General features: G+C 44.3%; 1 protein-coding gene across 1 annotated transcript in view; it reads right to left on the bottom strand.

Annotated features, from left to right (window-relative positions):
- Positions 1–27,332, bottom strand: part of LOC126481395 (RNA-binding protein Raly-like) — a 999,983-nt gene that overhangs the window by 75,087 nt on the left and 897,564 nt on the right. The window contains exon 8 of the mRNA XM_050105125.1: positions 23,210–23,430. Coding sequence (XP_049961082.1) covers positions 23,210–23,430 — 221 coding nt within the window. The remainder of the gene's footprint in view (positions 1–23,209; positions 23,431–27,332) is intronic.

Below are 27,332 nucleotides of genomic sequence, written 5' to 3'. Positions count from 1 at the left end.
ACTTTTGCTGTGTGTTAGTAAGAGTTCTCTATTGGCCTTGGAGTTACGTGCACCAATTCAATGCTCATGTGGCGGCACGGCTTTGGATACGGAACGTGAAGTCGTACGGAGAACCAGGGAATTATAAAAATAAGTAATGTCTAGGTATCCACACGGAGACTGAAAAGTGAGATTGTGCACCGGTGTTTACACTAACGAATATATAAGTTGGCCCGTACAGTAATTACACTACTGGCCATTGAAATTGCTACACCACGAAGATGACGTGCTAAAAACGCAAAATTTAACCGACAGAAGAAGATGCTGTGATATGTAAATGATTAGCTTTTCAGAGCATTCACAAGGTTGGCGCCGGTGGCGACACCTACAACGTGCTGACATGAGGAAAGTTTCCAACCGATTTCTCATACACAAACAGCAGTTGACCGGCGTTGCCTGGTGAACGTTCTTGTGATGCCTCGTGTAAGGAGAAGAAATGCGTACCATCACGTTTCCGACTTTGATAAAGGTCGGATTGTGGCCTATCGCGATTGCGGTTTATCGTATGGAGACATTGCTGCTCGCATTGGTCGAGCTCCAATTACTGTTAGCAGAATATGGAATCGGTGGGTTCAGGAGGGTAATACGGAATGCCGTGCTGGATCCCAATAGCCTCGTATCACTAGCAGTCGAGATGACAGGCATCTTATCCGCATGGCTGTAACGGATCGTGCAGCCAAGTCTCGATCCCTGAGTCAACTGATGGGAACGTTTGCAAGACAACCATCTGCACGAACAGTTCGACGACGTTTGCAGCGGCATGGACTATCAGCTCGGAGACCATGGCTGCGATTACCCTTGACGCTGCATCACAGACAGGGGCGCCTGCGATGGTGTACTCAACGACGAACCTGGGTGCACTAATGGCAAAACGTCATTTTTTCGGATGAATCTAGGTTCTGTTTACAGCATCATGATAGTCGCATCCGTGTTTGGCGACATTGCAGTGAACCCACATTGGAACCGTATCTGGCGTACTGGCGTATCACCTGGACTGATGGTATGGGGTGCTTTTGGTTACACGTTTCGGTCACCTCTCGTTCGCATTCGCGGCACTTTGAACAGTGGACGTTACATTTCAGATGTGTTACGACCCGTTGCTCTACCCTTCATTCGATCCCAGCGAAACCCTACATTTCAGCAGGATAATGCATGACCGCATGTTGCAGGTCCTGTACGGGCCTTTCTGAATACAGAAAATGTTTGACTGCTGCCCTGGCCAGCACATTCTCTAGTTCTCTCACCAATTGAAAACGTCTGGTCAATAGTGGCCGAGCAACTGGCTCGTGACAATATGTCAGCCACTACTCTTGATGAATTGTGGTATCGTGTTGAAGCTGCATGGACAGCTGTACCTGTACACGCCATCCAAGCTCTGTTTGACTCAATGCCCAGGCGCATCAAGGCCGTTATTAAGGCCAGAGGTGGTTGTTCTGGGTACTGATTTCTCAGGATCTATGTACCCCAATTGTGTGAAAATGTAATCACATGTCAATTCTAATAAAATATATTTGTTTAATGAATACCAGTTTATCATTTGCATTTCGTCTTGGTGTAGCAATTCTAATGGCCAGTAGTGTATATTGTTAATATTCGACAGACGGAATAAACGACGAATTGCTTCAACAAGGATGTCTCTTATTTTAGGAGTGTAAGCGCAAAATTTCATTAATCTGTGTTGAACTTCGGGTAATATGCTGGCTGACTGAAGTGTTGGTAAATTTTTTTCATATTCAAGAAAGGCAACAGGAGCGATCCAAACAACTATAGAGGAATTAGCCTCGTTAACGCAGGCTAGCATTGTTCTTAATAAAAGATTACGTCCTAACTCTGACCAGATTTATTATGAGAATAAACAGGTTTTTGAAAAGGACTATCCTGAACAGGTAGACAATGGTAACAATTTAAATTAAAGACGCACGTAGAGCTTCTAGATGATGAGAAAGCTTTTGACAAAGCCTGTAGACATCTACTACTACAGCTTATGGAAGAAAGGGGCTTCCGAACGCATCTGATGAATTCTGTAACAGCTCCATGCAAAGAGACAAAATTATAATCCAAGATGGGGATAACGTGTCTAAACTGTTAACGACAGCACAGTGTGTTAGACTATTATGTGACATGTGTCCAGTTCTGTTCAACATCTGCTTAGGGTTTTTGAAAGATTTCATGATGCCTTCTGCCGCCAATCTCCTTATCTCAAGTACGATTGTACAGTTTCGCCCTTAGGCAATTTTCAAGTATTTTATGGATAATTTTTTTAGTAGTAAATTAAGCCAGGTTTGGACGGAGTGGAATGAGACGATATTCGGCAGAGGGACTGACCTGCCGGTTCCCTTGACTTAACCCTATCTAGCACATGGGGGATGTGTTGGGGAAACATAATACAACAAGTCTACATACCCAAACGGACATCCAGCAGCTACTTACTAGTCGCTCTGCTGGAGGAATGGAACGGCCCACCACAAGAGCTCCTTACCAAATTTGTGGCTAACATGGGAGGATGATGCACAACACGTAATTGCGTTCTATGGTGATTGTGGTGTCACCGTCAGACACCACACTTGCTAGGTGGTAGCCTTTAAATCGGCCGCGGTCCGTTAGTATACGTCGGACCCGCGTGTCACCACTGTCAGTGATTGCAGACCGAGCGCCGCTACACGGCAGGTCTAGAGAGACTTCCTAGCACTCGCCCCAGTTGTACAGCCGACTTTGCTAGCGATGGTTCACTGACAAATTACGCTCTCATTTGCCGAGACGATATTAGCATAGCCTTCAGCTACGTCATTTGCTACGACCTAGCAAGGCGCCATTATCATTTGCTATTTATCTTGTGATGCATGTACCGTCAGACCGATGTTCACCAATTATGGATTAAAGTTAAGTATTCCAACAGCTACGTACTTTATTTGCAGACCTCGCGCCAGCCTGCGTGAGCTTAAACGCGTTCCTTTCGGCTTCACCTCCTAGTGGCTTGGCTGTCTTGCCAAGTCACAACAGTGATTGCACACCTTATTAAGAACCAAGTCCAGCCATTTGTAACGCCCAGGGGACCGCCATAGATCGTGGTTACTTCAGTCTAATTGTTGTCTTTGAACAAAATTGTCATTTATGTTCGTCCCATTGCAGCAGTTCTTTCAACGTACGGTTCACGTTTCAACCAGTTGCGTTACTTGACAGTGACACATTATTCGACAGTTACTATTGTCCTTACATTTTGCACACCGGTGTATTATACAGCCTTGAAATACCACTACAACACATCCCTTTCTGGGCCGGTCACCATTGTTCTTTGCAATGGACACGAAATACCTTTAATACACCTCTTATTTCAGTTAATAAGGTCGAAAAGAATACGGTGGACTGTTATAAACGGGAAAAGTCCTAGTACGTGGTACACTGAAGTGTTTCCTCTGCCACACACTTTACAGTGATTTGCAGAGTGTAGATGTAGTGAACGGCATGGGGTTGTCAGTGGGAGTTATGGGCGAGATAACGTTCGTATCCCGAGAACAATGATAAAGACTTACGGTGTCAGGTTACGTAACTGGACGACTTACATTCAAGATCACACAAAGCTCCCCTCCCCCGGGGAAGTAAGCGGCAATTCTTTAAGGTCACCCCCAGCCTCTACCCCTAGCCCTCCCCCTTCTTCTCCCTCTAGACCAACAAGGTTCAATCACACCTCCCTCTGATTCCGGCATTCTGGCTTCATTAGTCGCAGATAGCGGTCATGTGTTTGTGAGGTATGCTTTCTTGCATGTATGTGTGTGCGTTTTTCTTTTCTGATAAAGGCTTTGGCCGAAAGTCCTTTCATCATGTCTAATTGTTCCTCAGCGTGTCATCTTTGCAATGAGCAGCAATGAATCCTATTCATAATATTGTTGACATTCCCTCCTGGTCTTCCCATCGTTCAATGTACTATAGAGATTAGTAATTAAGTTACTTACCAATATACAACATTATTTATGACTTTATTCTGTCGTTTTCACGAAAACTCTACTGTGCATATGGGAAACGCACTCACGGAAACATTTCAATCAGCAAAACAGAACATTTATGGGATCACATTGTTGTCCATCCGTCCATCCGTCCATCTGTCTGTCCAAGTGATTAAAAAAAAAAAAAAAGTTTCGCATAAAAGGTACACGTATTGAGCTATGTCACATAATAAGATCTACAGAACCTTGGCTGTGTAAAAAGGTGAACCTAATAAGTCAATGCAACCATGCAATCAAACGATACCGCCATTTATGTCACTTATTTTGATACTCGCAACCTTACTCGTCCAAGCCTATAGGGCACTTCCCATTCCCCTAGAATTATGAAATTTAGCAAGACGCAAGGTTTCACAGCACAACTAAAGGAAATAATCTGAAAAGTATATATATATATATATATATATATATATATATATATATATATATGTGTGTGTGTGTGTGTGTGGGTGGGTGGGTGTGTCTTTCTGTCCGTTTCTTATGACCTCTTTCTCTCAGGAATAGTGAAACATATGTCAGGTATTAGGGTGTACAGTATCTTCTTGGTGCAAAAAAGTTAAGCCTTTACGTCATTGCTATCAAAATATACATCTATTTATGTCACACATTTTCATACTCGCAAACTCACTCGCTATCATATCGTTGACCTACAGTCATGACACTAGAAGCAAATGAAAAAAATCATAAAATTGTTAACCGTCATCATATGACACGAAAAAAATATTTCTTTTGTCGTTTCTTATCCGAGATCAAAATTAAAATTAAACCACTTTCGAATATCTTAGAATTCCCAGGAGGAATACCTTGCCAATAACAATGTCAATAACAGACAGAAATCGTCGAGAATCTCAGTTCCTGGGATGGGTGAACAGTCTACACACATAATTCTAGTTTGTATGGCAGCTTCAGATCACTAGTCCGACTCGCACGTGACGAATTGTTTTATTGATCAATCAGAGATTTATTAACAGGTAGCCCTCTTATCAGTGTTCCTTTCTAATATCTTTTAAGCTTTGCCGACCTTCGCTCCTTTTCTGCCTATGGGAATGGCACCCAGTACAACTCCATCATTTCTTAGAAGGCCTACTTTAAACCGTTACCAATGCAGTATACGCAACCTTCTTTCTTCACATTTACCACGCTCAATCGCGTCTGACACAACCCTCGACTTCATTCCGTCGACAACCAACTCGGTTTCCTGCACCCTGATACGTTGGCGAACCGTCCGAAAGTAGGAGTACACGCCAGAGGATTGGGAAAGGCAAAAAAGAAGTAAATACAAAAGGCAGAGTCGGCTGAGGAGGCAATTTCGCGTTGAGTGAGGCGCGCAGGGTTTGACTGCCGCGCGGGCTTCTCGCCGCGCCGCGAAGCTGGGAAGCGCGCCGTGCTGGCTGCGACGTTGAGGGATGCCCGCCATTACGAGGCGGTCCCACTCCACCGCCCCCTCCCATCCACTATCCCGCCATTAATTGCAGCATTGTTGCCGACACGACGCGCCCGCCTGGCCGCCATTACGCGCGTCGCTGGCCTTTCTCTAAACGCGGCGTTTCCGCTGAGGTATTTATACCCTTAGGCTTGCGTTTCTCTCTTTCTTTTTTTTTTTTTTAACTCTCCTCCCTGCCGCTGCGCGCACGAGACGCAGAATATTAAACGACCTTCTTGCTCTCTCTCAGCGCCGTGGCTTTCGTCCACAGCCAGCGTTCCAGCGACGCGTCGGCGCAGAAGTTTGCAGTTTGCGCCCAGGCGAACACCTTAAGTCGGATGTTTTTTCTCTGCGCAGCTCCTGCGCGGTGGTGGCAGAACCGAGCAGCAATTTAGCAGACACGCACGCCTTTCTGAGGTTTGGAGCCGCCGCGTATGCCAGTGCTGCTGGAGAGATCCGTGCATCCGCAGAGTAATTTTGGGAGTGTTTTCTGCAACAGCGAGCAGCCTCTTCAGTGCAAGGGAAAATTGCTCCGTCTCGCTAACACGCCTTGAGATAGAAATGTAGGTGCGACGGCGTCGCCAAGACTTGCTTAAATTGTGTCGTCCTCGCATTAAGCACGCTCGTAGTTCATATTCGTACTCTGAGGTGCATATAAGAAAAGAAATTAGCCTGCTCTCATTACTAAGATACAGGGATCGCCTCCCTTTTGAATCCGAACGCAATATTTCGAGTTTAGAAATAGAATTAACAGCTGAAACAACGAACAGTTTTATGCAATAATCGAATACTAGCATTTTTCTGTCAGCATTTCAGCTTACTTCATCAGCGAAGCTAGCTGTTCTTCTTTGCCGTTTGCAAATTGACTTCCTCGATAGCAGAAAGAATTGAAATTGTAGTTGCTTTGTGAAAACAAGGCCGATGAAGGAAACTTGCGAAATTTTCGGTGTCAAGTATGTGGATAGAAGGCCACCAGCAAAGAGTCTGTAGAAAAATGCAAAACGACAGAGTATTCCTTCAGATCCCACTTCAGCAGTTACTGAAGACGTCTGAATTGTTGAGAGCCCAAAGAAAGGCGCAACAGGCGCATCTAAGTAGGAGGAACTGCCAGCGGATATTGAAAAGCCTTAATTTGAAACCATTTCGTCTGACGATTGTGCGGCAATTACGGAAGGATGACAACCAGAAACGTGTAGATAAATGCATTTGGTTTTTGAATAACAGTAACGATGGTTTGTTACACCTTTTCCGTTACATCATGAGTGATGAAGCATGGTTTCGTCTTTTCGGTCACGCTAATTCACAGAAGAAGAGGTACTGGGCAACGGAAAAACCTAACTTTGTGTTTCAGCAACCACTCCATAAAGAAAAAATTGGCGTTTAGTGCGGTGTAAGAGGAACGCGCATCATTGGACCGATATTTTTTGACACTGCCCCCAACACGGTTGCATATATAGAAATTTTTGATATATTTTGTGCTCAGCACACTAAATATGAAAGACAATACTCCTTCTTCCAGCAAGATTGGGTAATACACCACACGTCTCAGATGTTCCTGGAAGAGTCCATGCTGTCTTCACTGAGGAACGAACTGTCAGCAAATATATGTGGCCAACATATTCGCCTGATCTAATAGTAAGTGATTTTCTGCTGTGGGGACACGTGAAACAAATCCACACTCAGTACAGGAGCTAACAGACAACGTCAGCCATGAAGCTGCCGCCATCAATGCCCGAATTTCAGGCCGGGTGTACCTGAACATGCTTAGACGTGCACAGCAGTGTATTGATGTTGTAGGGGGTGACTTTCAACATCTTCTATAAATGTATTTTCAACTGTATTTCTCCTTGTAAACAAATGGTAAGACCATTTCTGCTATTCGTTTCTGTCATTTTATTGTATTTCCTTTGTACATATACGAGCTGTTTTTGCCTGCGCCACCCTGTACTGTATCTACATCTATACCATAAAGGAGACGTCTTCCAAACACCCATCCTCCAATGCTGTTGTGGCGTGTGCGACTCGCAACAAATGGGACTAACAAGGGCTATTTCTGGAAAAAGTGAACTGGCCGACTTTTAATATAAGCTCAGTCAATCCTGGGAAGCCTACCTACAAAGCTTCAAGAACCAGCATTAAGTGAGAAGTCTACGGATATACGAGAGCGCACTGAAAAGTAACGCCTCCACGTTTTTATGTGAAAACTCGTAAAGCTTTTTAGATAAAACATAGGTTATTAACTTTCAACATCTATATTCTTCACGTCTGTATATTTATTTCTCAACACTGTCACCCTAGCGACGAACACATTTCCCCACGAGAGATCAGTTCGTTGATACAATCACTGCAGAATGTATGACTTAGTTGATGCAGCCACAAAGCCACCTCTGCTTGCACCACTTCACTTCTATCAAAGTTCTCGAAGACTTTCTTTTCGAAAGAAATGAAAATTGGGTGGGGGCATGTCTGGAATACAGGGTGTTACAAAAGGTACGGCCAAACTTTCAGGAAACATTCCTCACACACAAATAAAGAAAAGATGTTATGTGGACATGTGTCCGGAAACGCTTAATTTCCATGTTAGAGCTCATTTTAGTTTCGTCCACCTACGCTCAATGGAGCACGTTTTCATACGGGATACTCTACCTGTGCTACTAGAACATGTGTCTTTACAGGTACGACACAACAAGTGGTTCATGCACGATGGAGCTCCTGCACATTTCAGTCGAAGTGTTCGTACGCTTCTCAACAACAGATTCGGTGACCGATGGATTGGTAGAGGCGGACCAATTCCATGGCCTCCACGCTCTCCTGACCTCAACCCTCTTGACTTTCATTTATGGGGGCATTTGAAAGCTCTTGTCTACGCAACACCGGAACCAAATGTAGAGACTCTTCGTGCTCGTATTGTGGACGGTTGTGATACAATACGCCATTCTCCAGGTCTGCATCAGCGCATCAGGGATTCCATGCGACGGAGGGTGGATGCATGTATCCTTGCTAACGGAGGACGTTTTGAGCATTTCCTGTAACAAAGTGTTTGAAATCACGCTGGTACGTTCTGTTGCTGTGTGTTTCCATTCCATGATTAATGTGATTTGAAGAGAAGTAATAAAATGAGCTCTAACATGGAAAGTAAGCGTTTCCGGACACATGTCCACATAACATATTTTCTTTCTTTGTGTGTGAGGAATGTTTCCTGAAAGTTTGGCCGTATCTTTTTGTAACACTCTGTATATGGAGGGCAATCCATGACACAAAGCCCAAGGCATCACATTGTTGCAGATGTTTCAGTAAGTATGGGGTCTGGCATTGTCATGCTGAAGTGTCGCAGCATCGTGTTGGGACCGCAGTGCCAGAAAAAAGTCGCATCGCATGGCCTCATCGTCATAATGCTCTCAGTCAATCACAGTGCAGCATGGGCCCGATGTATTTATCATTGCTAGGCCACCACTTCATCACTAGTGTGTGTGTTACAAACAAATACATTGGTGTAAACAATGACGTCTTAGCAAATCTTATATGCACTGCAGTTTTTAATCAATTTCTAACCAAAAGTACAGTATGTGAAGGAATTATCACCCTGTTATGGAAAAAATGCTGCTAAGCCACCACTACGTTACTAGACTATGTGACGCCACAGAAAAATTCTGATCCACGCAACGACAGCTACTGTGCGTGTAGCGCAGCTCCACAAAATACACACCTAGAGAACTCATCCCAGTGAAACATACTTGTATGTCGTCAGTAGGATAGCCATCTCTCGAACTCTGACATGTCTAGCCACAAATAAAGTCCCCCCAACCTAGCAAAGCCCGAGAAAGATGCAAAATTATAGGTGTAATGACCTCCAGTTTGGCTGCTGTCGGAGAAAAAGTCACTGATGCTTTTGTAACAAAAGTGGGACTTTCCTTGTGATAAAAATCAGTGAAACAGATCCCAATACGTCGCTGGAAGTATCAAAGGCTGCTGCATCTACACACGTTGATTACGAGGCACTATGGAACTCATGGTGCGGTTGCGACTACCATTGAATTTCTGGCCGCGAACGAGATAGCACCAAATGTCTGCCCACACCATCCCTCCTAAGAAATGGTAGAGAAATTCGTATTATTTAAACAGCATATATGTGTAATCGTCTCACACGCTACCGACCTGATGGCTGGCACAAAATTCACTGAAACTTCCTGGGAGATAAAAACCGCGTGTCAGACCTTGACTGGGACTCGGGACCTTGTCTTTTCGCGGGGTGGTGCTCTACCGACTGACCTACCCAAGCACAGCCGTACTTCCACCAGTAGCTCGTCTCCCACCTTCCAGACTTCACAGAAGCTCTTTTGCGAACATTGCAGAATTAGCACTCCTGGAAGAAAGGATATTGCGGAGACATTTTGGCCACAGCCTGCGACATTTTTCCAGAATGAAATTTTCGCTCAGCGGCGGGGTGTGTGCTGATATAAAACTTCCTGGAAGATTAAAACTGTGTGCCACACCGAGTCTCGAACTCGGGACTTTTGACTTTCGCGGGAAAGTGCTCTACCCATTAATCTATCCTTGCACGACACACGACCCCTGCCCACAGCTTCACTTCTGGCAGTACCTCGTCTCCTACCTACCGAGATCGAGTCTCGGTTCAGCACATAGTTTAATCTGTCAGGAAGTTTCATATCAGCGCACACTCCGCTGCCGCGTGAAAATTTCACTGTGGAAACAAAATTCACTGTTACGTAATCTGACACCTCACAACAGCAAACCAGTTGCAACTTATTGCTGCCTACACATTCACCCGTGAAAATCCGCGCCGGCCTGGGCGGTCGAGCGGTTCTAGGCACTACAGTCTGAAGCCACGCGACCGCTACGGTCTTAGGTTCGAATCCCGAATCGGGCATGAATGTGTGTGATGTACTAAGTTAGGTTTAAGTAGTTCTAAGTTCTAGGGGACTGATGACCTCAGAAGGTAAGTCCCATAGTGCTCAGAGCCATTTGAACTATTTTTTGAAAATCCGTGGTTATCTTAGGAGCTGCCAACAGTTTAAGTGCCAAGAACCTACGGCGCCTCCTCTATTTCTCTCTGGATCAGTCAGAATGAAGCTTTCAAAAATAGTGATTATGAGTGGGCGATATCAATCTCGGTCAGTCAGAGCTCCCAGATGGAATAAACACAGTAACACGATATGAACGACTGAGTGACAGAGTGTGACACTGCTAGAAGACGCGTACAAATTTCGAGCAGTATAGCTACCAACCCTTCTGTGATAAGGTTCGTCTGGAGTTTCCTTCAAACTTGTAGGACTTGTGCATGTGCTACATTCCCTACCGCTGAAAGTGATCTCTACTGGTTACAGTGGGAATGCCTTAGCAAAATTAGTACTTATCCTAAGGCACTGTGAATGAAGTTCGAAGAAGTGGACTTTGTGAAACATATTTTAGAAGGAATGATACCTGAAGACAGATCCAGAACAGTCTTTTTTAATAAACCTAAGACACTGATGGAAATGGAAGGACTATGTACAGGAGTTAAAAGTGTTAGGTGGGGAGCGTAGAGTACCCAAGGAAATTTAGTATATAGAAATAGAAAGACAGTTGAATGAGGCTCAGTTAATAGAGAATAGATGGTGTTTTAAATACTGTAAGGAAGGGCGTATGGCGCCTGATTTTCGGTATAAGACGCAACTACGTAGACAAGAATTATGACGATGAAAACGGGGTAAGAACAGTAAGACCCTACTCCCAGTCACTGTAACATAATCGTAGTGCGTAAGAATAATATACACTCCTGGAAATTGAAATAAGAACACCGTGAATTCATTGTCCCAGGAAGGGGAAACTTTATTGACACATTCCTGGGGTCAGATACATCACATGATCACACTGACAGAACCACAGGCACATAGACACAGGCAACAGAGCATGCACAATGTCGGCACTAGTACAGTGTATATCCACCTTTCGCAGCAATGCAGGCTGCTATTCTCCCATGGAGACGATCGTAGAGATGCTGGATGTAGTCCTGTGGAACGGCTTGCCATGCCATTTCCACCTGGCGCCTCAGTTGGACCGGCGTTCGTGTTGGACGTGCAGACCGCGTGAGACGACGCTTCATCCAGTCCCAAACATGCTCAATGGGGGAGAGATCCGGAGATCTTGCTGGCCAGGGTAGTTGACTTACACCTTCTAGAGCACGTTGGGTGGCACGGGATACATGCGGACGTGCATTGTCCTGTTGGAACAGCAAGTTCCCTTGCCGGTCTAGGAATGGTAGAACGATGGGTTCGATGACGGTTTGGATGTACCGTGCACTATTCAGTGTCCCCTCGACGATCACCAGTGGTGTACGGCCAGTGTAGGAGATCGCTCCCCACACCATGATGCCGGGTGTTGGCCCTTTGTGCCTCGGTCGTATGCAGTCCTGATTGTGGCGCTCACCTGCACGGCGCCAAACACGCATACGACCATCATTGGCACCAAGGCAGAAGCGACTCTCATCGCTGAAGACGACACGTCTCCATTCGTCCCTCCATTCACGCCTGTCGCGACACCACTGGAGGCGGGCTGCACGATGTTGGGGCGTGAGCGGAAGACGGCCTAACGGTGTGCGGGACCGTAGCCCAGCTTCATGGAGACGGTTGCGAATGGTCCTCGCCGATACCCCAGGAGCTACAGTGTCCCTAATTTGTTGGGAAGTGGCGGTGCGGTCCCCTACGGCACTGCGTAGGATCCTACGGTCTTGGCGTGCATCCGTGCGTCGCTGCGGGGCACGTGCACCTTCCGCCGACCACTGGCGACAACATCGATGTACTGTGGAGACCTCACGCCCCACGTGTTGAGCAATTCGGCGGTACGTCCACCCGGCCTCCCGCATGCCCACTATACGCCCTCGCTCAAAGTCCGTCAACTGCACATACGGTTCACGTCCACTCTGTCGCGGCATGCTACCAGTGTTAAAGACTGCGATGGAGCTCCGTATGCCACGGCAAACTGGCTGACACTGACGGCGGCGGTGCACAAATGCTGCGCAGCTATCGCCATTCGACGGCCAACACCGCGGTTCCTGGTGTGTCCGCTGTGCCGTGCGTGTGATCATTGCTTGTACAGCCCTCTCGCAGTGTCCGGAGCAAGTATGGTGTTCTTCTTTCCATTTCCAGGAGTGTAGTTCAGTTTGTATGTGCTTAGGTTAATGAGGAACCGTCTTGTCTCTGACACCTCCGTTTCTACAACGATTGTGGAATGGTAGAATGCGAAAGTTGGGTTGCCGGAGTTGGGAACGTTAGAGTGAGGTGTGAGGCAGCAGGTGATTCAGAGTTTAAAAAAATGGGACAGATTTTGGTAAAAATTAGTACAAAGGGATATTCCTGGAAAACATCTTTGTTGGTTGCTGATATTTTATAAGATATCTAAGTATTAGGTCGTGAGTTCATGATGAACGGGGTCGAGTTGAGACTGGGCAGCAAGGTAGTTTTCATTTAAATTTCGCGCAAGAAAGAAGTAACCGTTTTGTACTCATACCACAAATAGTGGGGTTTACAATTTCCGGGCAACCCGGAATGTGATGTTGGTGCAGATGGATAGTGGTAACTGAAAGAGTTTGATGTGTTACTACCTGAGTACAGCGATGTTCTTATGGAGAGGGCGGGTATGACTAATAGAATTAAATATAAAGTACAAGGAACGGATCAGGAGCTGGTCTAATACAGGCTGTATTGACTGCCTCCTCCTGAAAGTAAGGAAAAATTCTATGCTAGTTGTTACAACAAGGAGTAATTCTTCCATCTACCTCAGGTAATGCTTCACCCGCCTGGGGCAGGGGAGGAGGGGCGGGGGGGGTGAGGGGGGGGGATTAAAGCAGTAGCTGATTATGGACAGTTAAATTAAGAAGGTTTTACAGAAAGTACTGCTTTCTGATTTGCATATCTGCTCTGGTTGGTGTAAGGTGGCCAAGTACTTTCCTGTGATAGATTTAAACTAGGCGCATTACCAGATACACTTTATTGAAGACCGCAAGGCACCTAGAGCGTTTTGTACAGATTGGAATCCTTATGCGTTTCAAACGGTGATCTTCGGTTTGGTAACATGAACGACTGTGCTTTCACAATTGCTAGATTCTTTATTACATGATTAAAAATTTTAATATGTGTTTCTACACTTAAATTGTATTTCGGTACATAGTGCTACGTTAGAAGAACGTTGGGATCTTGTACGACAATACAGCCTTTAAGGGAAGTGAATCTTATTGTGAAATCATCAGAAGTTACTTTAAATCATTCCCGCGTTGCATTCTTGGAGAATATCATATGAGAGAAGGGGGTACAGATTGATCAAGAAAGAAGGTGTGCTATTTATAAGTTTCCTTCATCAAAAACTGTTCAATGTGCATCTAAGTTTTCTGGAATGATCAGTCTCTTCAGAAAGTTCGTTCCTAACTTTGCACAGTTAGCGGCAGCCCTTAAATTTATTTGGAAGGATTCGTTACAAGCTACTTCTGAAGGACTGAAATATGCGTTTTTGTATGTCCATCCTTTTCGCAAGAGGTCTTTGAGACGACGGCCGTTTACTATTGTGACAAAATAAAACACCTACAGTCGTCCTTATGATTTGATTTGATTTTGTTGCAACCAGTTTGTGTGGAAACTTATGGGACCTAACTGCTAAGGTCATCAGACCCTAAACTTACACACTACTTAACCTAAATTATCCTAAGGAGAAACACAAACACCCATGCCCGAGGGACGATCGAACCTCCGCCGGGACCAGCCGCACATGCCGTGACTGCAGCTCCCAGACCACTCGGCTAATCCCGCGCGGCGCACCAGTTTCAAGGCTTCAGTGCGCTATCTTAAGGCTGTTGTGATGAGGTGCGGCAACCCGTACCGCACCAACAACATCGTGGAGACGGCGCATTGAAGCCTTGAAAGTGGTTGCAACAAAATAAAATCAAATCATAAGGACGGCTGAAGGTGTTTTATTTTGTCACAAATGAAATATGCGTAGCTGAACGCACTAGTGTTAAGGGGGCTCCGGAAAAGCTCAAAATCATGAAAAGTTCAATTTTTACTTTTTTGCGTTTTCTGAATCTGCAGACTATTACCTTTTAATAGATATATAATTTATTCAATTCCGAAGACTACAACTATTTTTAATTTTTTTTTTGAAATGTGTTCTACATGGGCGTGACCCACTATGGCGCTGTTAAACTGCTGTCAAATGGTGTTATTATTAACGTCCGTGTTCATCAGGTACATTTTAGTGATGTGAGATAAAGTATGTGTTGTGGCTAACCTGTGATGGTTCAATATATATCGCTGGTGTGATTGTCGATCGTTTCATGTTCATTTACTCTGTTGTTATCTCGAAAATATTCGTAATTAATTCTGTTTCTTGAGTCTCTGTTTTGTTGAAGTATAATAATGAGTAAAAGTAAAGTTATTAGAAATCCTCTGAAGGCTTTTAAGAAAAGGAGAAATGTTGGAAAGCCAAACGTATCTGTTAGTACTGTAAACAATAAAGACGATAACCAAGTGAGTGAACCTAACCTCTCAAGTACACCTGCCCATAGCAGTCAAAGTGGGAAAGAAAATACTTCACAGAAGAAGCTTGGTTCAATGAGTGAAAACTATGAATGTTTTATGGGCGAATCGGATGTGAATGAAATATTTGATATGTCGGTTCTCAAAGGAATTTTTTCAAACTGTGTAAGATGTATTCATTGTAGTGAAGTTGGTCTGGAACTCTCCATAATAAAGCACGTAGGACTTGCTAGTGAAATACAACTGAAATGTGATAAGTGTTCATACATGACCACCTTTTGGAACAGTGTTGCAGTAACTGCAACTGAAGAAAATGGTAGCAAAATCTACGAACACAATAACGAGCGATGCTTGCTTTAGACAAGGAACGCCTTCGGGCTGCAGACAGGGCTGTAAAGAGTCTAGAAATACAAGCAAGAGTAAACAGGAGGAGGAACAAGAGGAAGCTGGAGGAGGAGTTTGCAGATGATGAAGATAATCCATCCTATGGACCTGGAATGCACTAAAAAGTTAATCCAATCTTTGTCGCCCGATTCCCAAAACTTTTATTTTCTCATACTAATTACACGTTTTCTAAGGATCTTCCAAACATATTTGTTTCAAACTCTCAGTAAATGTTACACAGTACCTTCTGCATAATTTAACGCAGCCTTTCTCCAAAAAACTGTATATTTTTGAATATATAAATAAAAAATTGCAAAAAAATGTTGTGAATTTTCATTACAATTGAAAAAAAAATCATCTTTAATGACTGAACTAAAATTTTGTAAAATCCCTGTGTTAAGTTGTAGCCCATATTCCAATAAATAATCTGTAAAAAGTTCAACTTCCTACCTCAAATACTTTGTGAGGAAAGATGTAATTTATAAGCGTTATTTTAACATTGCAAGTATAGGGCGTTCCGGAGCCCCTTAACTGTGGCTGATTTTGAAAAGTTGTTTGTGCGTCAGACTGACGCGTCCGTGACCGGGGTGAAGGCCGTCCTTTTGGAAGGAGAGAATGGTGATCGTAAGCCAGTACCATAAGTGACCAGGCCTACGGTGCAATTGGAAACTTGTTATTCAGTTCATGAATCAGAATCACGAGTGGTATTTGCTACAGGAAAGTTTCGTTTCTATCTGGAGAACCAGAAACTGAATTGGGTGTTGGTATAACATCCGGACAGAGTAAGAGGGAGAGAACAGACACAGAGCGAGACAGAGACAGGCTGTCAGTAAGAAGTGAAGTACTAGAAGAACCTGTGGCCACTGCGCCTCTTCGATACTAGCCGTCCGTCTGTAATTCGACCACCATGAATAATGAACACTGCAGGTGGTCATCCACTACTTTACGTAAGCAAATGACGCGTTAACCTTGCGAATCTTCAAAAGACGTTGTGAGGATTGAAAGCTTGAGTATAGATGTTATACCACACCAGTACGAAGTGTTAATGTCGAACACATAACTGAACTGTATTGCAGACGTGTTCTGTACAAGTGTAACCTAGCTACTAAGAATTAGTGCTCTAGGTCTAATTGTAATTAAAAATGCTAGTAATACTAGCTGATGCGAAATTTGGATCTTATTTACTAATACTCCTCGTTAATGTTAAGACCAGGGAGAGACGCTACTAGAACTGTCAGGAGCCTTACCGGTCATAAACAGAACGTACGTATTAAGAAGTCAGCTTAATTCTTTTTGTACAGGTCAAAGCTAAAGACGAAACGTACATGTACACAAAAAATTTGAATTGTGCTTAACCTTGTTCACAACAAAAGGCCTTATTGAACATTCTGCAGCATAGTAACCGCAGATGCATTTATTTTAAGCTCATCTGTTCAAATATCACGTGTATTTATTTTAAAAAAAAGGTCTGCCTGCTTAGCTGAGTGGTGACGTGCTCGCCTACTATGCAAGCGGGCCCGGGTTCGATTTCCGGCCGGGTTGGAGATTTTCTCTTCTCGGGGAGTGGGTATTGTGTTGTCCCCATTATCCTTTCATCGTCCAGAATGAGATTTCCACTCTGCAGCGGAGTGTCCGCTGATATGAAACTTCCTGGCAGATCAAAACTGTGTGCCGGACCGAGACTCCTTTCTTTCAGGAGTGCTAGTTCTGTAAGGGTCGCAGGAGAGCTTCTGCAAAGTTTGGAAGGTAGGAAACGAGGTACTGGCAGAAGTAAAGCTGTGAGGACGGGGCGTGAGTCGTGCTTGGGTAGCTCAATTAGCAGAGCATTTGCCCGCGAAAGGCAAAGATCCCGAGTTCGAGTCTCGGTCCGGCACACAGTTTTGATCTTCCAGGAAGTTTCATATCAGCGCACACTCCGCTGCAGAGTGAAAATCTCATTCTGGAAATATCCCCCAGGCTGTGGCTAAGCCATGTCTCCGCAATATCCTTTCTTTCAGGAGTGCTAGTTCTGCAAGGTTCGCAGGAGAGCTTCTGTAAAGTTTGGAAGGTAGGAGACGAGGTACTGGCAGAGGTAAAGCTGTGAGGACGGGGCATGAGTCGTGCTTGGGTAGCTCAGTTGGCAGAGCACTTGCCCGCAAAAGGCAAAGGTCCCGAGTTCGAGTCTCGGTCCGGCATACAGTTTTGATCTGCCAGAAGTTTCATCCTTTCATCGTCATCACCTGCGTGCAAGTAGACCAGTGTGGCGTCGATTGAAATAAGTCTTCCACTTGGCGGCCGAACTTCCCCGTTTGGGGCCTCCCGGCCAACGATGCCATACGCTCATTTGAATCAGAGGTGAACAAATTAGAGTAATACATGATTAATTATGGAAACTTTTTCATATTTGTGTAGATGGCTAGTTTGAGGTGCACGCACAACTTGAAGTGAGCTAAAGTAATTTCTCATGCACTTTGCATGGTCAAATATTAGTGCCACTTTTAAGATATCAAATTAAATTCCGTAAAAGTTACTAGGACTAACAGTAATGTTGTAAAGCACGATGTAACTGATTAGCAGTGTTGTATCTATGTCGGGCTGATATTGTCAAATACAGTGTTCAACAGTATTTATTTGACAACCAGTAATCATAGGTATGTTCCACTTTCCAAAATCCGTGTTACTTCCCAACTCAATACTCACTGTCTGATGGTGCACTTTAGAGCATAAACGTGTTCATAATGTCGCATGAAGACTCGTGTATAGTTTCAAAAGGATGCCAGTTCACAGTAGACGTTGATAATTAACTGCGAGAGTACCTGCTGCTCTCAGCCACTCTCTAGGTAGACAACAAACCGGTGCTTAACCTCCTAACGCCCAATGTTGCGAACTCGCGTCATACAAAAGCGATCCTGTTAAATGGTAGATTGTTTCGGAGCACCATTGACGGTACGTGCAGATTCTGCACAAAGCTAGTTCCTGTACCGTTTCTGGTACTAATTGAGCGACTTGCTGTTCACGTGTTTGTTCAAGACACACAAACGGTAAGTTCTCGTCACTGATCGAAATATTATAGCTATATGCAGAGATACTTTAAGTTCTGAAACTATTTGTTTGTTCTGTCGTATCCGCAACGTGACATAAATCACGTTTTGATGTAATAATCAAGTTCCACTTGCAAGTCAATTCGAAAATACTGTTTGTATAAAACATACAACATGAAGCGTTTGTGTACCGTTGGGGACTCTTGCAACAGGTGAAATTAAGTGAGGTGAAAGCAAGTATTTCCGTTGATTCGTAGCATCAGGACACTTCAGTGTCCAGTTCTGTTTATTATTTACGTATGTCTGCGTAATTTCAAGACTCCAATAACTTATATCAACACCCGACTCCTGTCTTGTTTTGACCGATTACGTTTCACTCTTACTGCGACGTGGAAATTATAATGAACTGCTAATATTCTGAAGTTCCTATTTTGTTAGCAATGGATCCCCAAGGTTTTACGTTTCATGAAATGCAAGTCATTTCAAAGCTCGCTTGTCTCTTGGCAGAGAGCGGCTGCGACAGTTCCTAAACCCTACCTAATAAACAAAATAATCTACTAGAAATAAAATACAGAAAGGCAGTGGCACTCTGCGAGCAGGGAAAAGACATGGCAAAAAAGAGGGGTAGGCCGTCAGCAGAACTGCTATGGAAGAAGCATCGAGTGCAGCAGACCAGGTGCCAGGTAAGTCTACCTGAACAGATCCATGACGCCACTGGCGTCAAGTTGCAGACGCAGGACAAACACAAACAGACCAAATTATAAAGGAGAGACAGTATTCATGTGTATCAAGTGTAAGTCTAAACAAGAGTATAAGGTGTTACCGAGTAATCCTCTAATAAGGATATATTGTATTATACTGTATGTTTGTCACATTGCATTTTTAATCATGTAAATCCTACAAAGGTTTCATCAAGATGTTAAATTAAAATCATTAACTAAGTGGAGTGTAGTACGTCTTCAATTCATCAAATGCCTGTTGTTGCAAATAGCGGCACACCCAATTATTTCTTACAGATATAACATATCTTAGATTTGACCTTATGCCCACTATAACACTTTTTTACTGGTTAAAAAAATATGACTTTTTATTTTTTCTTTGAAGCTGAAATTTATTCAGGTATTGTAGACCACGGCTTGCAAAACGCCATTCTATGCTGTCCTGTAGGAATCGATGCTCGGACTGGCTTGGCACAACATTGTGCGTATCGGATTTGCTCGGTCCTTCACGGTATAGCACGAGATATCATGTAACAGTGGGAAGCGAGATTTCCTTCCAGCATTTGGTGTGGCTAATTTTGATCAGCACTATTTTCTGGCTGGTCCCGGCGGAGGTTCGAGTCCTCCATAGGGCATGGGTGTGTGTGTTTGTCCTTAGGATAATTTAGGTTATGTAGTGTGTAAGCTTAGGGACTGATGACCTTAGCAGTTAAGTCCCATAAGATTTCACATACATCTGAACATTTGAACACACACTATTTTCTTCAGTTCAGCAGAATCGCGATGTAAGCGCCATTTATCCTTCATTGTTCGTGACATAAAGGAAGTGGCTGTTTGTGCCTAAAGAGGGAGGTCATTGCAGTCCTTTAAAAATGAATGAGAGTCACACAGAAGGATGAGAACTTTCAGTACCCGTTATGTACTCGCCTAATGGAGAGGTACTGCAAATTACCTACGAAAAGGCATTACAACACCATGCAGAGAGAATTTAAAGATTTTGTTGTCGTTGAAACAGCTAAAAATTATAATTATCGGCAGAGAATTTGTACGGCACTCAATCTTCTGTGCGTGAGAGAGTACTTCGTGTAGCCGGCCGAAGTGGCCGTGCGGTTAAAGGCGCTGCAGTCTGGAACCGCAAGACCGCTACGGTCGCAGGTTCGAATCCTGCCTCGGGCATGGATGTTTGTGATGTCCTTAGGTTAGTTAGGTTTAACTAGTTCTAAGTTCTAGGGGACTAATGACCTCAGCAGTTGAGTCCCATAGTGCTCAGAGCCATTTGAACCATTTTGAAGTACTTCGTGTTGGGTTTATAGGTATGGATCACGCATTAAAGAAAACACGAATTCTGAACAATCCACTGTAGCTTTGAAAGAGTTACAGGAATAGCTTTGTAAATGTTTGAGGACACTGCCAATATTACATTTCTTTTTGAGCTGTTTTATAGACAGTTCGCCTTTTCAGTTAGAAGCACCCCTGTGCATCTACGGACAGAACTGGACTATTTTCAATGTAATCCTCAAGGCAGATTATTTTACGGTAAAATCGTCCATGCGTTCTACGTTGTCTTTCTTGAGAAGAAGTTCCACGTCTCCGTAATGAGGCTGCAAAAGTGATATCAATGTTTCGATCAACATATGTTTCTGAAAGGCTCTTTTCGACTATGAAACTGAGTAACACCTTAAAACCTAGGCCATACCGTCGACGTTCGAAAATGCTATCTAGTGCTTCACGTGTTCCTCTCCCTCTCCACACTAACTGGCGACCAGAAACAATTTCCACAGTAAAGCCGAACTCGTCGGAGAACATTTTTGCCAACTCCAACCAAAATGCTCGCTTCACCAGCGAATTCTTTCCCAACTATTGCGTGATTGCAGTGGGATACACTCAACAAGCTTCCGATCACACAAACGAAACGCAAAATGACTATGGTGCAGAAACGCTTACCAGAAGCGGTTGTAAGGTCTGCAACAATCTACCTACCAGTTCATTTTCGCCACTTGGAATACTTATTGACCACTGGCGTTCTTTTGTGTAGTATTTCCACCTTCAGTAGCTCTTATTAATTGCAAGATGACATTCCCATGGCCACACTATTAGCGGCTTCGAGCTGTTTAACTGCTCGTCCACGATCTCGCAAGCACTGAAGTGATATCTTACAGAAATGGTGCCATAACACTTAGACTGTCGTACTAATGGGTTCCATAACAATCTTCTTCAAACACTGTACTGTGTGAACTGTCAAATGCATACAGATAATTCGTGCAGTGGCTTTACTACATTTAACGCGTCGTGCCAACTCCGTTTCCTTGTACTATCATCCGTCAGGTGTTCTATACCAATTGTTGCTGGTTCCGTAGTATCAGTTGTTCTTTAGAAGCAGTGTGTGAAACAAAGCTGTAGGTGATGCTTTGCATTTTACCCCCTTCCGCTGCCCCCACTGAGACGGCGTGGCGTGGAAGAGGGGGAAGTGTGCACTTGGCGCCACAGATTCGCTCGCGTGCACAAGACCTGCGCGTGAGTCATGTTCTTTGCCATCCCCGTACTAGACGGTTAAGACACTTCGATATACCTCCCGGTGAGACCTCTCGCCTTTTAAAACTTGCATGGTAGGTGAGAACACAGTTCGTTATATCTACATCTACGTCTACATTCACACTCCGCAAGCCACCCAACCGTGTGTGGCGGAGGGCACTTTACGTACCACTGTCATTACATCCCTTTCCTGTTACAGTCGCGTATGGTTGGTGGGAAGAACGACTGCTGGAGAGCCTCCGTGCGCGCTCGAATCTCTCTAATTTTACATTCGTGACCTCCTCGGGAGGTATAAATAGCGGGAAGCAATGTATCCGATACCTCATCCAGAAACGCACCCTCTCGAAACCTGGACAGTAAGCTACACCGCTATGCAGAGCGGCTCTCTTGCAGAGTCTGCCACTTGATTTTGCTAAACATCTCCGTAACGCTATCACGCTTACCAAATGACCCTGTGACGAAACGCGCCGCTCTTCTTTGGATCTTCTCTATCTCCTCTGTCAACCCGACCTGGTACAGATCCCACACAGATGAGCAATACTCAAGTATAGGTCGAACGAATGTTTTGTAAGCCACCTCCTTTGTTGATGGACTACATTTCCCAGGACTCTCCCAATGAATCTCAACCTGGCACCCGCCCGACCAACAATTAATTTTATATGATCATTTCACTTCAAATCGTTCCGTATTCATACTTCCAGATATTTTACAGAAGTAACTGCTACCAGTGTTTGTTCCGCTATCATATAATCGTACAATAAAGGATCCTTCTTTCTATGTATTCGCAATACATTACATTTGTCTATGTTAAGGGTCAGTTGCCACTCCCTGCACCAAGTGCCTATCCGGTGCAGATCTTCCAGCATTTGACTGCAATTTTCTAATGCTGCAACTTCTCTGTATACTACAGCATCATTTGCGAAAAGCCGCATGGAACTTCCGACGATATTTACTAGGTCATTTATATATATTGTGAAAAGCAATGGTCCCATAACACTCCGCTGTGGCACGCCAGAGGTTACTTGAACGTCTGTAGACGTCCCTCCATTGAGAACAACATGTTGTGTTCTGTTAGCTAAAAACTCTTCAGTCCAGCCACACAGTAGGTCTGATATTTCGTAGTCAGGCGACAGCGCGGAACTGTATCGAACGCCTTCCTGGAAGTCAAGGAAAATGGTTTCTACCTGGGAGCCTGTATCTAACATTTTCTGGGTCTCATGAATAAATAAAGGGAGTTGGGTGTCACACGATTGCTGTTTCGGGAATCCATGTCGATTCCTACAGAGCAGATTACGGGTTTCCAGAAATGACACGATACGCGAGCTAAAAACATGTTCTAAAATTCTACAACAGATCGATGTCAGAGATATAGGCCTTAGTTTTGCGCATCTGCTCGACGACCCTTCATGAAAAGTGGAACTACCTGTGCTCTTTTCCAATCATTTGGAAGTTCCAGTTCCTCTAGAGACTTGCGGTACACGGCTGTTGGAAGGGGGCAAGTTCTTTCGCGTATTCTGTGTAGAATCGAATTCGTATCTGTCTACCGGACAGCACAGCGTCGGCAGCTTACCTGGTGCTCCTCCTTGACGGGGCTGGCAGAGGCGGTGGCGGCAGGGGTGGCGGGGGCGGCGCCGGCCGGGGCGCCGTTGAGGGCGGCCCTGGGCGCGCCCAGCTGGTAGATGTTGAGCATGTGCGCCGCCTGCACGTGCACCATCAGGTCCCACGCGCTGGGGAACACGTCCTTGCACTGCGCGCACAGCAGACCCACCGTGCCGTCCTCGCCAGGCGACTCTGCGAAACGTCGGCAGTCTGAGCACCTCTCACCCTGGTCTGCACTGTGCGCTAATCGCTGACGCCCTCACTCGTTACAAATACTTAGCTACTGAGCCCAGTTAACTCGCACTTTGACCTCACAGTTATGAGTCTTCCTCTTACACTCTCTCTCTCTCTCTCTCCCTCTCTCTCTTTCTCCATCTCTCTCTATTTCTATGTCACCCTCAGTCTCACTCCCTTCTTCTGTTACTATTAAAAAGTCTGTGACTACTCCATTCCTCGACGACGAAGTAGAATGAAAATACAGGGTGACAATTCAAACTGCACGATTGGCCGTGTTGCATGGTGGAAGTTACTATACACATTCAGCGACGAACCCCACTTTCATTTGGATGAGTTCGTCAGTAAGCAAAATTGGTTCATTTTGGGGGGGGGGGGGGGGGTTATAGAACCCACATTACCCAAGCAAGAAAGTCTCTTCACCCTCAACGCGTAAATGTGTGGCGCGCAATGTCTGGTCACGCAACAATCAAGGTGTACAGCAATCACACCAAAACCATTTCTTGGATGAAAACAGCCATTCAAGAGATCATTGACGGCATCGATGTTCTGTCACTTCTGCGGGTCAGGCGGAATTCCGCTATTTGTCTGCCCCACATCATTGACAATGATTGCAGGCATATCGAATATGTCATGATCTAAATGGGCATATCTCTAGTGATGTTTACATGTTGAATAAAGCGTATGCACGACGTAGTTTGTAACGAATTTACGTTTCTGTCATATAGCACATATATATGGATTTAGAAGCTTATAACTAGGGGAAAGATAGATACCGCCTGCGGGAGAAGAGAAGCAGCTTCATAATATCAAGAGCTCAGATGAAAAACCATTCCTAAGCAAATAACGGAAAGCTGACAGGTGGAAGTGGTACATAGAAGGTCTGTATAAGGAAGATGTAGGTTGAGGGCAATGTTGTAGAATAGGATGTAGATAAAGATGAAGTGGGAGATATGATACTATGAGAAGAATTTGGCATACCGCTGAAAGAGCAAAGTCGAGACAAGGCTTTGGGAGTAGACGACATTCCGTCACAACTATTGATAGTCTTGGGAGAGCCACCCGTCACAAAACTCCACTATCCTATGTGCAAGATTTATGAGGTAGGTGAAATACCCTCAGACATCAAGAAGTGTGTAATAATTGCAATTCGAAAGAAAGCAGTTGTTGACAGGTGTGAAAATTACCGAACTATCAGTTTACTAATTCATGGTTGCAAAATACTAACACGAATTCTTTACAGAAGAATGGAAAAACTCACACGAGCCGACATCATGGAAGATCAGTTTGAATTTCCGAGAATTGCAGGAACACGGGGGGCAATACTGACAATTCTAGCCCTATGACTTATCCTAGAAGATAGGTTAAGGAAAGGAAAACCTTCTTTAGCAGAATTTGTAGAATTAGAGAAAGCTTTTTGCAACACCCTCTTTGAAGATCTGAAGGTAGCAGGGGTACAATATAGGGAGCGAGAGGGTATTTACAACTTTTACAGAAACCAGACTGCAATTATAGGAGAGGAGAGGAATGAAAGGGGAACAGTGAAAGACTGGTTGAGATGTGAGTGAGACGTGATCGTACCCTATCTCCGATGTTATTCAATCTGTACATTGAGTAAGCAGCAAAGGAAAAGAAATGGAGTAGCAATTAAAGTTCAGGGAGAAGAAATAAAAACATTGTAATTCCGCCACATACAGCAAAAGGAATCGTAAGAGCAGTTGCAAGGTATGGACAATGTCTTGAAAGGACGATGATGCCGGCCGCGGTGGTCTCGCGGTTCTAGGCGCGCAGTCCGGAACCGTGCGACTGCTACGGTCGCAGGTTCGAATCCTACCTCGGGCATGGATGTGTGTGATGTCCTTAGGTTAGTTAGGTTTAAGTAGTTCTAAGTTCTATGGGACTGATGACCACAGCAGTTGAGTCCCATTGTGCTCCGAGCCATTTGAACCATTTGAAAGGACGATGCAACATGAGCATCAACAACAGCAAAACGAGGATAATGCAATGTAGCCGAATTAAATCGAGCGATGCTGACGGAAGTTGGTCAGGAGATTGGACTCTTAAAGTAGTAGTATTAGGGCAGCAAAATAGCTGATGGCGGCCGAAGTGGACATGACACAAAAGGTAGACTGGCGATTGCAAGAAAAGTGTTTCTGAAGAACTAAAATGTGTTAACATCGAGTATGTATTTAAGCTTCTGGAAATCTTTTCTGAAAGTATTTGCACCGAATGCAGCAATATACGGAAGTGAAATAAGGGTGATAAACAGTTTAGACAAGAAGAGAAAAGCTTTTGAAATGTGGTTCTACAGAAGAATGACGAAGATCAGATGGATAGATCGCGTAACTAATAAGGAGGCATTGAACAGAAATGGGAAGAAAAGAAATTTGTGGCACAACGTGACTAGATGAAGGGATCGGCTAATAGGATACATTCCTAGACATCAAGTCACTATCAGTTTACTATTGGAGGAAATGTGGGGCGGGGAGAAATCGTAAAAGAGACCAAGAGAGGGATCAAGTAAGCAGTTTCAGAAGGATTTGGTTTGCAGTACTTTTCGAAAATAAAGAGGCTTGTGCATGGCAGAGCGGTATGGAGAGCTGTGTCAATCCAGCATTCGGACTGAAGACCACAACAACACAGGACAAATAAGTTCTAGACGAAGAGAGGAAAGATCAGAGGTTGACGGTATGTACAGGGTTATTTTGCTAAATGAGAACAAACTGCAGCAACAATCCCTCTGAGGATACAGAGCAAAAAAGTTGGTATGGACATACGGCCCAAGATTTGTTCCAAAGGACGTACGCCTGTGTAGGCTTTCCGCCCTTGGTATTTCCGACACTTGTGGGATTTCCTGCTAGCGTGTTTTGCACGGTGAGTTTTCCGACCAGAGCCCCCACTGCCACGCCCCCCCCCCCCCTACTGATTTACATTAGTCGTTCATGAACAGCGGATGTGTTGTCATGTCAGTCAGTAAGGCAATGAACTCGACGACGGCCTTCCTATCCTCTCAACGATAGTGGTCGCTAATGAGCGCCCAAGAAATGTCACGGGTAAACGAATGAGCTGTTCGTAAATTCCAACGGAGTAACTGCCGGAGCCGTTTCAAAATTTCAGATGGCAGAATCGCGGCGGAACATTCTTTTCTATCTGATGAAGGAGATGTACAGATTAGAATACGAATGCATAACTGCAGGAAAAGAGTCCACGAAGGAAGAGCAGTGCCTGTTTTTCTACTTTTTTAAAGAGAATTTCAAGATTTCAAAGATGTAGGTTCAAGTTTCGTAGCAAACAAGCCCACTTGTGAGAACTCTAAGACTGCATTGTGTAAAGCAAGAATGGAAGATACGATGATGATACAGAACCCTGGCATCGTTTGGAGATTCAACTGAACAAAGACATTTTGATATTAACAGAAGATTGTAGTTTTTGGAAAACTGTTGATAGATCTGTTCCTCAAAGAAGAACGTGGGGTTCGATTGTCAACAAGGCAGGGAAACCCTCTTTGAATATGTAACTATTCTGTTAACGGGACATATGACTGTTGTTGGAAACGATTCTACGCTATACAGATTAATATCACAAGCACCAGAGAGGAGACGAACAACTTTCCACTATACATATTAATACCGCAAGCACCAGGGAAGCGTCGCCTTTGTTTCCTGTTTTATTTGCTTTGCTGAAAATACGTATGAAAGAGGTCATTTTGGATTCAGAAATAAGATATTCTTCCCGTCACCAATAATTGGTACAGCAGACTTTGAAATGGCTGCAACTAAAGGTATCATAACAGTATTTCCGGTAACATCCCTTCCCGGTTGCCATTTTCAGTTTTACCATTGAATGTGGGAGAAAATACA

This window comes from Schistocerca serialis, chromosome 5, assembly GCF_023864345.2.
Source record: "Schistocerca serialis cubense isolate TAMUIC-IGC-003099 chromosome 5, iqSchSeri2.2, whole genome shotgun sequence".
NCBI lineage: Eukaryota > Metazoa > Arthropoda > Insecta > Orthoptera > Acrididae > Schistocerca > Schistocerca serialis.
Note: the sequence above shows the minus strand (reverse complement) of the source record. Positions and strands in the feature narration are given on the sequence as shown.